General features: G+C 48.6%; 1 protein-coding gene across 1 annotated transcript; it reads right to left on the bottom strand.

Annotated features, from left to right (window-relative positions):
• Positions 1-1,172: 1,172 nt before the first annotated feature.
• On the bottom strand, positions 1,173-9,638 carry RNPS1 (RNA binding protein with serine rich domain 1). The gene is made up of 7 exons (XM_054391077.1): positions 9,606-9,638; positions 5,908-6,063; positions 5,437-5,628; positions 4,133-4,235; positions 3,183-3,336; positions 2,557-2,698; positions 1,173-1,318 (listed from the first exon to the last, which is right to left on the bottom strand). Coding segments are annotated over exons 1-7 (855 nt in total). The 5' UTR covers positions 9,608-9,638; the 3' UTR covers positions 1,173-1,212.
• Between the last annotated feature and the right edge of the window lie 1,462 nt (positions 9,639-11,100).

Below are 11,100 nucleotides of genomic sequence, written 5' to 3'. Positions count from 1 at the left end.
CCGCCCCCCGCTACAGCAAATCAGCAGCGCCTATCCGGTGATGCTGGAAATTACAACCCCGCCGGTCCTAAACCGCCAGCTGCCCTCAGCGCTGAGGCTCCTCCGGCGGCCCAGGCAGCGCTGGTTCTACCGCAGCCCCGCCGGGAAGGCTGCCTCTGCCCTCACCGTTTCCGTGCACAGCGAGGGCCCGACCAGGGAGCGAGGCAGGCCAGCTATTCTCAACGCTACTGCTTTATTCAATAGTCGCTCGTCCTACACAAGTACAAACACAAGGTCCAAAAAGCTACAAAGTGATACAAAACCAAACCGAACTCTGTATAGCATTGACTGTACAACGGGTGGTGAGCTCTGCCTTTCCCCATGGGAACCCCAAGAACCCAGCCAGTGCCGTGGCCTCCAGCCTCCCTCTCTGCCCTGCAGTTTCCCAGGGTTGATGGTCAGTCACTGTCCTGAGAAGCAGAAACACATGCACCACTTCACTGGTGGGGGTTGTGCAGGAATTTTTACCAAACCTCTTTAACAAAAGGTGAAAGAAATCACTTAAGAGGGCAGCTACAAACCAGTTCTTAAGATTTCCAGTTTCTTTTCTAAAGTATGATGTTTAGTGGGCTGGATCACTGTTTCTGTGGGGATCACCTCGTCAGAAGAGAGCTTAAGCTGCAGAAAGAGCTTTTAAATCTGTATAAACAAATCATCTGTCTGGGAACTGGGATAAAGCAACAACTCGGGTATTAAATCTCAGGCAGATCTAGACTCCAGTTGCTCTGGAAAGTCCTGTGCTGACCCCTGGAGCTCAAGCTAAATGCCCCCCTTACTATACAGGGCTTCTGTGATAGCTCAAGATTTACATGCTCAACTGTACAGCATGCTAAGCGCTTAGCAATCACCAAGCAGCAGCCTGCTAATTGGAGAAAGAGAGGCTGCAACATCTTCCCTTCCACATGTCTGGAAAAGATGTTTTGCAGCCTCTAAAAATCAAAGCAATTTTTAAATAATTTCAATTCAAGGCCAGAAAACTTAGAAGCCCCACAGCAAAGGCTATCTGGCTGGGAACTGCTGCTCTCTCCTCCTAGGTTACCTTCACTGCCAGGACGCTCTCTCTCTCTCACCCAGACCCATTATAAAAAAAAAAAAAAAAAAAAAAAAAAAGGTACAATATTTAGTCTGACAGGTTTTAAGTTAAAAAATAAAAAGCTGTCCAGTCTTTTTGCTTTATCGGGAGGAGTTTGAGCTGGAGCGGCTGCGGTGGCGCCTTCGCCCGGGAGATCTGGATCTCGATCGCCGGCGAACAGGAGATCTGCGCCGAGGAGACCGGGACCTGCCAGAGGAGCAGAAAGCTTTCACTAGGAGACAAAGGCAACAGGTTCCAGTGCCACATCAGCTCATCTACCAACTGCTCAAGAACACTTCCCACCCCCTTCCCAACACACTGCATTCAAAGAACTGCTGTGACCACAGACAGCTTCAAAGAGGAATGAGGCAACTCAAACTGACTGTATGGCAGGAACATTCCAGCTACCCTCCTCCTGCTTCAGGAAACTGCAGGAATGCTCAATGTCCAAAGAACAGACATTCTTTGTCTTCTTGCTCAAGTACAACAAGCTCACATTCATCCTGCATCAGATTCTCTTCACCTGCAAGGTCAGCTTTAGCTCCTGAAATACAGTGACACTCAGGGAAAGGGTTTCTCTAGGTGCTTTCAAACCCCAGGGGTAGCTCTTGGAGTAACTCTAAAGGAATCATTAAGCTTTGAGCTTTTCACTACTACAGTCAATCTGTATGGCCATCAGTATGTCAACAAGGTTCGATGCAGAATATTAAGAGAGCCCAAAAAGGAGAATAAAAGTCAGATAGCCAGACCACAGTGAAAGGCATGTCCAAAGGAGATTCCCCAGGCAGTGAACTCTTCGGCCACGTTCACCACCAGTTCTCATTTTCAAACCTGCAAGTCACAAGCTGCTCGGCAATCAGGTGGCTCAAGGAGGAGCTGCTTTCGTTAATGACAAGAGTTTAAGCAGATTTCCAAGATAAATGAGCCCTTCTAGATGCTGAGGAAAACTCCAACAGACCTATCTAAGCATGTCCAAGCAGCCACAAGTCACACAATGGGCACGTGAACATGAGGTCACATCCTGGGGTCAGTGTCCTCTGTTCACCTGATGCAAGACTTTTGGTCATGTGCCCATTCACAGAAAGGAGGGAGGAAGGTGCAAGGGCTTCAAAAGGCAAGCAGCTGAAGCAGGCTGCCAAAAGCATCCTGCCAGCCAGCAGACTGTTCCCGCTTTCCCTCACAATATTTCTGCAGAAAGCAGTCCTGGGAAGAGGCCAGGAAGCACCTGACAACTCCCAACAGACTGCACCCAGAGCACAGACCAGAGCAGGCCAATCTGGCACTAACGAGTTAAGTACCATCCAGGTTCAACTGATGCCCCAAAGGTGTATTTGTCATTAGGAGAAGGAAGGCAAGACCACCAGGATGAAACTGTCCCTGTGCTGAGTCTTTCAGCACTAACATGCTGTTACACTGAGAAGGAAACAAACTGTTACAGCTCTCACCTTCTCCTCATGCGAGGGGGTGACCTGCGCCACATTGGTGGTGGTGGCAGCATCCTCCTGGGTGGGCTAAAGCGTCTCGGAGGTGGTCTAGGTCGTGGTGCCAGCACAGCTGTGGCAGTGATCTCCTGACCATCAATCTGGCCTTTTTAGGAAATCACAGAAACAGAAAGAAGTAAGCATTTTCCATTGCTACCAGCTACACATCACATTGCTGCAACTCACAGCTTTCTTCCAAGCAACTGAAGCATGAAGCCTACAATGCTTCACCCACCACCCACTCAGGGGTGGTGTTGATAAAGTCCACACACATACTAAGCTTCTTCATCTAATATCCCACTAAGTTGCAGTTCAAGTGTTAACCAGGGAAGATTTTCATAGAAACTTAAGGAATTTTATTCCTGTTTAATCAGGGGGGGGGGGGAGGGGGGGGGGAAGGGGGGAGGGAATAAACAAATTTTCAATAGTTGTGTGTTGGTTTGGGTCTGTCCTGAACCACACAAAAGCTATTTGGGCTGAAACCAGATGGGATTGCAGATCAGTTCACCAAAAGCTTCCCCATCACTTCTAACTCATTTGCAGATCAAATTCATCTGCTCCAAAGGTTTTTACAAACACTGTATCCTTACCTCCATCCATGTGTTTCAAGGCCTTCTCAGCATCATCTGCATTCTCAAACTCCACATAAGCATAGCCTTTGGAAAGGTGTGGGTTTAGCCTGTCGACTGGCATGTCGATCATCTTAATCTTTCCATATGTGGAAAAGATTTCCATGATGTGATCCTGCAGAGAAAGAGCAAGTCTTGGGGACACAGATCACACTGACCAGATCTGGCTGGCACAGTAAACCCAAGCTGCGTGCAGCACTAGGATAGCTCTAAATCAATGCCACCATTGGGAGCAGATGTATTTCACTGGCCAGATGAGGAGAGGACTAGCACTGATTTCCCTACTGTTTCCCAGGCAGTTGCTGCTGGACTGTTCAAAACGTTCCAATCTAGTAGCATTACTGCTACACAACAACACTGGCTACTAAAGCACAACTAGTGCAAAGATCCTGTTAAGAGACATGAAAAGGGAACTTGTGCCCTCAGCTGAAAACTCTTAAAGTGTAACTGTAAATGTTTTTTTTAAAAAACAATTTTTGCAGCATCCCAAACCTCTTTCTTTAAGTCTCAAGATCTTTACACTATGCTCTAGCAAATACAACTCAGGCCAATCCAGTTCTCTTCAGATCCTTTATCAAGAACACCCAGATATCCTTAATGCTTCCAAGTAAATTCATCTGTTGTCCCAACTACTAGTTTCCTTCCTAAGAAGGCAGGATACAAGGTCTGAGAGAGCAGACTTGAGCACTCTTGAGCACTACACAGTCTCACAAGCCTGCACTATATCTGACTCAGTAAAACGCTACCAAAATTTTCTTCACTGATCGATCTGGAAATGAAACAAGAACTTCCAGCAGCAACACCTTGGCAGCACTCCACCAGCAAAAAGGTTTTGGAAGCTTTAAGAGAACCACTCACATGTCCCCCCAGAAGACAGGCAAGCTTGCTGTGACAGAGAAGCATGCCATTACCTTGGTCACGTTTCTAGTGAGCCTTCCAACGTGCACTTTTGTAGGCCTGGGAGATGGGCTTCGCCTCTTCCGCTCCTTTTCATCTCTCTTGGGTGGCTTGGACCTGATATTGGTAACAGATGTTTATAGAGTTTTCAGGGAAAGTGCAAGACAAACTCAAGAAGCCAGTTGTTAACACAGGACTGCAAGTATTTTTTCTAGAGAGGGCATCTTTCGGTTAAGAAGTTACAGGTTAGGAAGTGGTAGGGTGGTGCTGAGGGTGCTCCACTTAAACACATCAGGACTTGCATTTGTCTTGTCTTCTTCTGGTTTAGAATTTTCTGCAATTTGAGAGCTTTTTTTTTTTTTTTTTTTGAGTTTTCAACTCTGCTGCATGAAATTTAGAAGATGTTTCTATAAGGTTGTTTGCCATAGCTAAAGAATTTTCCACTTCTTAAAACAAACAAAAAAATAGCATTCTTTGCCCTTAGTAATTAAAGAGGCAAAATGAGGATATAGACACCAAAGCATATCAAAGTCAGGCAAATTAATGAATCCAATCACTTGTGTTTCTGTACCTTCTGTTCATTACAGACATCCAGAAATCTCGTGGTTAAAAAAAATTTAAAATATTACAGATCTACATATCTTTGCAGTTTAAAAAAATAAACAAATCTGAAGACTGAGAGGGCATCTAATAAACGTATATAAATATCTGAGGGCTGGGTGTCAGGAAGGAAGGGACAGCCTCTGCTCACTTAAGCCCTGTGACAGGAAAAGGGGCAATGGATGTGAACTACAGCACAGGAAGTTCCACCTCAACATGAGGAAGAACTTCTTCAGTGTGAGGGTCACAGAGCAGTGGAACAGGCTTCCCAGAGAGGTTGTGGAGTCTCCTTCTCTGTAGACTTTCAAGACCTTTCTGGATGTGTTCCTGTGTGACCTGCAATAGATTCTATGGTCCTGCTCTGGCGGGGGGTTGGACCCAAAGATCTCCAGCAGTCCCTTTCAACCCCTAACACCCTGTGATCCTGTGAACTTTACTCTCATCTAGTGCCCAAACAGTCCCATACTGTTGGGGAAAGCACTGATTAAGACCATCTCTACAAAATATAGTATTTTAAATCACTCCTTCAAATGAGGTTTTTAAACTCTCCTTCCTACATACGTAAGCAAAAGGGGCATTGTACACTCTAACAGAATTCAGATTTCCAAGTTCTGGAGAAAGGAGATGGTCCTCAGAATATCTATTCTGATCACAATCTTGTCTTCTATAAAAAAGCAATCTGGCATCTGGTAATTCCTAGAAGGCAAAGGACACTCACTTGGAGCGGGAACGTCTCCTGTTGTCGTGTCTCCGTCGAGATGGACTTGGAGATCCAGAGGAGCTGCTGGAACTGGAACTGCGTGAGGTGCTGGAGCTCCCAGAGCGGCTTGAGGCAGAAGAGGAGCTAGACCCACTGCTAGAACCAGTGCTAGAACTGGACCCCGAACTGGAAGTTGAGCTGGAACGGGATCTGTTGGGGATAGAGGAGAAAAGAATGGTTGAAAAAATTATGGTAATTATGGAGAGAGCATCCATGAGCTGGGAGAACAAAACCTGATGTTGCACAGCTCACTACACAGCCAAAGGGAATTCATACCTAAAAACCCAAACCCCCGTAAATCAGACAGCACTGCATGGTGACTGATACAACTTCAGCAGCACCCATGGCACCGGGAATGGAAGGTATCAGGAATCAAGCTAGTGGTTTCTGAGAACACTGTAATTTGCTCCTACCTCTAAAGGTAACTACCTGGTACTGCTGCTTCCACTGGAAGCGCTGCGCCTTTTGCGTGCCTTGTCTCGGCCACGATCCTTATCACCAGATTCCTTTGTGGATGATTTGTCCTTGGAACGGTCCTTTGATTTATCTTCAGACCTATCCTTGCGCTTGGTTGGTGAGGGAGCCCTTCCAGAACACATGGCAGAAGACATTGTTTATTAACATGGGAAAACACACACGCCAGGAGCCACACACCCCAAGAGCCCCACACCCAAACAAAGAACAGAACAGCAACACAAAACTTGGAACTTCAAATGCAACTCAATGTCACTACAACTGCAGGGTTAAAGCATTAGGCAAGACTGGGCTTCCTAAAGAAAGGAAGATATTTACATCACAGAGCAGCTTTGCAGAGGGCAGCTACAGCACACAGAAATTCTCACACACAGAAATTCATGCTGAAAGGACATTTGCATTTTGTCACCCCATAACACCCGCAGCTTTGTTAAGCCTAGGAGATTCAGGCAGGATGACTACCTACTGTCAGACTTTTTATTATTTTCTTTGAATCCTAGCAAACTCCTTCAATCCTGATAACTCCTTTTCTGCTTTGGAGGTGTCCAAAGCAGCACTGAATGGGCCTCATCTCAAACCTGACTTCTAACTCCTTGATTCTGAGAATCAGTCCCTAATTGAGTGCAATAAACTCCAAAGAACAGTCTAGTGATAAAAGGGTTCAGAAACAAGAAAATAACAGACAGGCATAAAGCACCATGCCTGCTTTGCAGCAGTGGCAACAGACTGGGTATCAACAGACTTCTAGAGAACTTCACTTCCATAGCCTGTTACAGGCCAGCCTGCGCCAGCCCACCCTGGCACGATGTGCCCACGGAAAAGTCTGTACCCGTGTTTAAAGTCACCAGTATTTTGACATTCACAGGAGCACAAAAGACATGAATTATCCAAATGAAAATACAGCATCCAGAGGACAGCCATTTTCTCTGCAAGATGTACAAGCAGCTCATGCCTCTTGCCAACAGCCTTTGCTCCAGAGTGAGCACTGGTTTTCTCCATACCCTAACTGTCCCAGAGAGTAGAGATTTGTCAGCAAGGAAAGGTGGTTTAGAACAAACCCCCCACTGAATTATGGCTATTCTCAGCCTCAACAAGCTGTTTCCAAAGCTCTGTCAGCCTCAAGAAGACCACATTAAAGAGTCTTGTTTGCTGCACTGCCACAACAGCAGATTCCATTTTAACTTCTTAGCAGGAAGTCTAAACTGGATTCTGACCTCACCTAGCTCCAGTCAGCTCCCTCTTTAGATCCAACATGAGACAAATGTAACACCCCACTATTTAACACTGCAATCCTGGGCATTAGTTGAATTTCAGATGTTTCCCATGTCAGGGCTGCATTCATCACATTGTGTTCTGCAATGTCTAAACCCACTGTTGCATTTTGACTATTCCACATGGATTGTTCAATATCAGCCTCAAAAAGCTGCCTCCAACATCTATGGCACTGGAAGCACGTGGTAACTTGATTGGTGTAACATCCATCATCTACCATGAATGGACCACTCAGGAGATGGAAGAGCAGGCACAAGCTTATCTGAAGGGGCACTGAATATGCACAGCACTGCAAGATAGTAGAAACATCTCTGTTTTCAAATGCAGCACGGGCAAAATCAGTTAACAAGGTTAAAAATAAACACTTATCTAGCTCACTGCATCCAACAGCTTTGTAGCTTCTGGTGTCAGATTCTGGTTAGCAATTACTTTATTCTGTAAATTGCAATTAGAGTTATGTTTCTGAAGAGATCACTTCTGAACAGCCGAATTCCTTTCCTAATAAAACGACTCCAAAAGGAACACAAATGAACATGAACAAACCCAGCCGCCTGCAGACCCAGAAGTCAAACAACACCCACACCTTTGTGCCCGGAGAACAGAAATCCACAGCACGTGACACTAGCAGGGCTCACTGGGAGAGGAAACCTTCACCACCAGTGGTGGTAAGAAGGTAGCCTGTAGGCTGTTCCAAAAGTGCTGCAAAACTGACTAAGAAAAGTAAACCTGTTCATGTTTTTCAGCTTTTCTAACCAGCTCTAACACCTCCAAAGCAAAGTGTGAGGGGTTCTGCAGATCAAAAACTGAAAGCAACTGCACCAGCTGACTCACTTTGAAGAATAGAACAGACAACTTTCCTGGACTCACAAGACCAAAATCCATTTTCCTTTCCCACCTTTTTTCTAAAGGTACTCTAGTCAGGTTTGCACTGTCTTTTCCTACACACCAACTTCTCTTGCATCTGTGGACTGTTAACAGTGATGGATACTATCAGCTCAGCCATGCTGTTGTCATCTGATAGCTGGCTCTGTATTTATCCCTGCTTAAAGGAAGGAAGAGCAAGAGCCCAGCTGAAGACAGCTTTGCTGTTCTCCAGCCTGCTGCTGCAGTTGTGGGTCACACTTCAGTTAAACAGCTACCACCCCACCACCACTCCTCAGGAGGCACTCACCAGACAAATGTTCATACATTCAAGCAAACTTCTCTATGATGGTACAAGCAGCATTCAAGCAGCCTTCAAATTAATCAGCTTCTCTCTCTCAAAATGTATGTGCCTCTCACAACACTTGTTGAGCTTCAGCTGGGACCCTCAGCCTAAGACATACAGCCTGTGGGCACTTTCACTTACACAGACTCAGGCACTCACCAGAAGATGTGCAAAGAATAAAACCACATTTTTCAGACCAAGGTATATAACAACACACACCTAAGCCACGTTCTGCTTTCCTACAATCAAAACAACTCTCACTTTCTAACGAGTCAATGCTTTTGCATCACACACCCCAAACCAGGAAGTCCAAGAGCAATCTACGATGGGCGCTTATTTCACACACACCTCTCTGCTTTAAAGAGTCGAACTGCACTCTTAGAAAGCTGTAATTCCGTAGCAAAGGAAGCAAACGCAGCTCTCCCCGGACTTCCTGCAAGCCCCAGACAAGTCCCATAATGGCAATTTACTTCAGATCCTTATTTGCAAAAATGGAGAAAGATTTACTCGTGTGAGGAGAGGGTTCAGAGCTCGGGAGTTATCTGCAAAGTTAGAGCAGCTGGTCCAAGCTAACTATAGCGAGCTGGGCCGGAGGGCCCCGAGTCTGCCAGTCCTGCTCTTCAAGCCAAGGAGTACGTTACAGCGCCAGGCGGACGCAGGGCTTGTCGCTGCTAACCACGTTGCCATACTACGAGCGAAGCCAAGGAGCGGGCTGAGGCACAGCGAAAGAAAAGCACAGACCAAGCAGAGTCGGTTCGGAGCACAGTCCGCACCCCAAGGCGCGCAACACCCGCTCCTTCCGCTAGGCCTGGAGCCGCCGGCCCGCCCGCCCCCGGGCCCGCCCCGTGTTCCTCCCGCCGCCTCGGCCGCGAGTTGCTCCGAGACCCCTGGCCCCGGCTCCCCCTCTAGGCCTCGGCTCGCCCCGAAGCCCCAAGCCAGGCCCCGCCCCTGCCCGGCCTCCATCCCTCCTTCCCCGCCCTCGGACGGAGTAGGCCGCGGCGCTGAAGTCCCATCCCTGACCCTCGCCCCCTCCAATCTCCTCATCGGCGGCTCCAGCACACCCTCCTCAGCACCCCAGCACAGCGGTAAGACCGCTCCGCGCCGCGGCCGGTTCGGATGGACACGGATCCCCAGTGGCCCCTGCGCGCCTCCCCCCCTCCCAGGCCCCACTCACATCCTCGGCGCCCGCCACAGCCGCGGCCACAGGCCCGACGCGCGCCACCGACGCAACGCAGGCGGGAAGGGGGCTGCGCCGCGCGCGCCGATGGCGTCACGCGCTGCGGAAGGAGGGGGCGGGGCGGGGGGTTAAAGGCACAGGGAGCGAGGGCTGCCGGGGTGGTGCTGGCATGGTACTGGCATAGTGTCTGCGAGGAGTGGAGTCGGCACTGCGTCTGCGGGTAGCGAGGACGTGTCCGTGGAGAACGACGGGGGAAACGGGTTAGTCAGGGTGTCCGTGGGGAGTGAGGAGGGGGAGCAGGTCTGTTGAGGTGTCCAAGGGAAGCCAACAGGCCTAGAGCAGGAGTGGGAAGAGAGACATTAATTAGTCGTTGGAGAGCCCCAGTGCTAACGGTACCTGGCTGTGACAAAGGACACCAGTAGGTAAGAAAAGCTCTGCAGCTGGAAAAGTCCACCAGAAGTATTCTTGAATCCCATTCCTAGCATAGGGCCTTAAACTTTTCTGAGAAGCAGGCATGCTGGTCAGCTGAAACGTGACCACAGGCAGTTTGTTAAATTCCTGATATTGGAATCCTTGTGCCACTCTGTGAAAGGAAGCCAGCTCCTAGAGGAAACAGTTCCAAAGCTGCACTAGGGGAGGTTCAGGCTGGATAGCAAGAAATATTTCTTAAGTGAAAGGATTCTCAAACATCGGAATGGTCTGCCCAGGGCAGTGCTGGAGTCACCATCCCTAGGGGTGTTTAAGCAGTGTGTGGACCTGGCACTTAGGGACATGGTTCAGTGATGACCCTTCAGTGCTGGGTTGAGGGTTGGACTGGATGATCTTGGACATCTCTTCCAAACAGATAGATGCTGTGAAGGAATAGTTAATAAAAACGCCTGTTAGATAACAGCTGCAGCCATGGCTGGAGAGCAAGGTGTGATAAATTCAAACCTCTTGCTTACCACCATTAACTGCAAATCTGCAAGCTGCTTTACGAAGGCTGGCAAGTGCCACTGTCTGATCAGAAAATGGCAACATGGGCTAGAGACTCGGCTTCACAAAGATAAGCTAGAGGTCCCTGCCTGCCTGACTCGCTGGACCTATGGCTTTCAACAGGCTGTACTGTTTGGTGATAGCCTTTTAGTGCTCGGGCCCAGTCCAGCTGCAAGTGGTGACCTTGCTCCTCATGGTCCTGAGGTGAGACTGCTCTGAAAGAGTTAAGAGGAGGGCTCCTCCCAGTACAAGTCTCCTCCTGGGTGACCTTCCCGGCAGCCTCTGCTAGCTCAGCCCCCAACCAAACAAAGAGGGCCGAAGCTTTTCAAACGGCAGCTTCCCAAAAAGTTGGCTGCTGCTGTGCTGTGCTGGGGCTCTTGCTGGCCACGGCCACCGGAGGCTGCGGCAGCGAGGGGCGCGATCGCCTCGAGGATCGCTGTAGGTGGGTGCGCTGCCCGGCTGGGGGCTAAGGGGGACTGAGGGGTTTGAGAGGCACATCCCGCAGTTTAATGAGGGT

This window comes from Indicator indicator, chromosome 22 (genome assembly GCF_027791375.1).
Source record: "Indicator indicator isolate 239-I01 chromosome 22, UM_Iind_1.1, whole genome shotgun sequence".
Lineage (NCBI taxonomy): Eukaryota > Metazoa > Chordata > Aves > Piciformes > Indicatoridae > Indicator > Indicator indicator.
Note: the sequence above shows the minus strand (reverse complement) of the source record. Positions and strands in the feature narration are given on the sequence as shown.

What these genes read in the sequence shown, in the direction of transcription:
- RNPS1 (XM_054391077.1), bottom strand. An exon ending in AGGAGACGTTCCCGCTCCAA is followed by an intron (nt 4,236 to 5,436) that starts GTGAGTGTCCTT and finishes TACCAATATCAG; the next exon opens with GTCCAAGCCACCCAAGAGAG. An exon ending in CCCCCTCGCATGAGGAGAAG is followed by an intron (nt 1,319 to 2,556) that starts GTGAGAGCTGTA and finishes CTCCTCTGGCAG; the next exon opens with GTCCCGGTCTCCTCGGCGCA.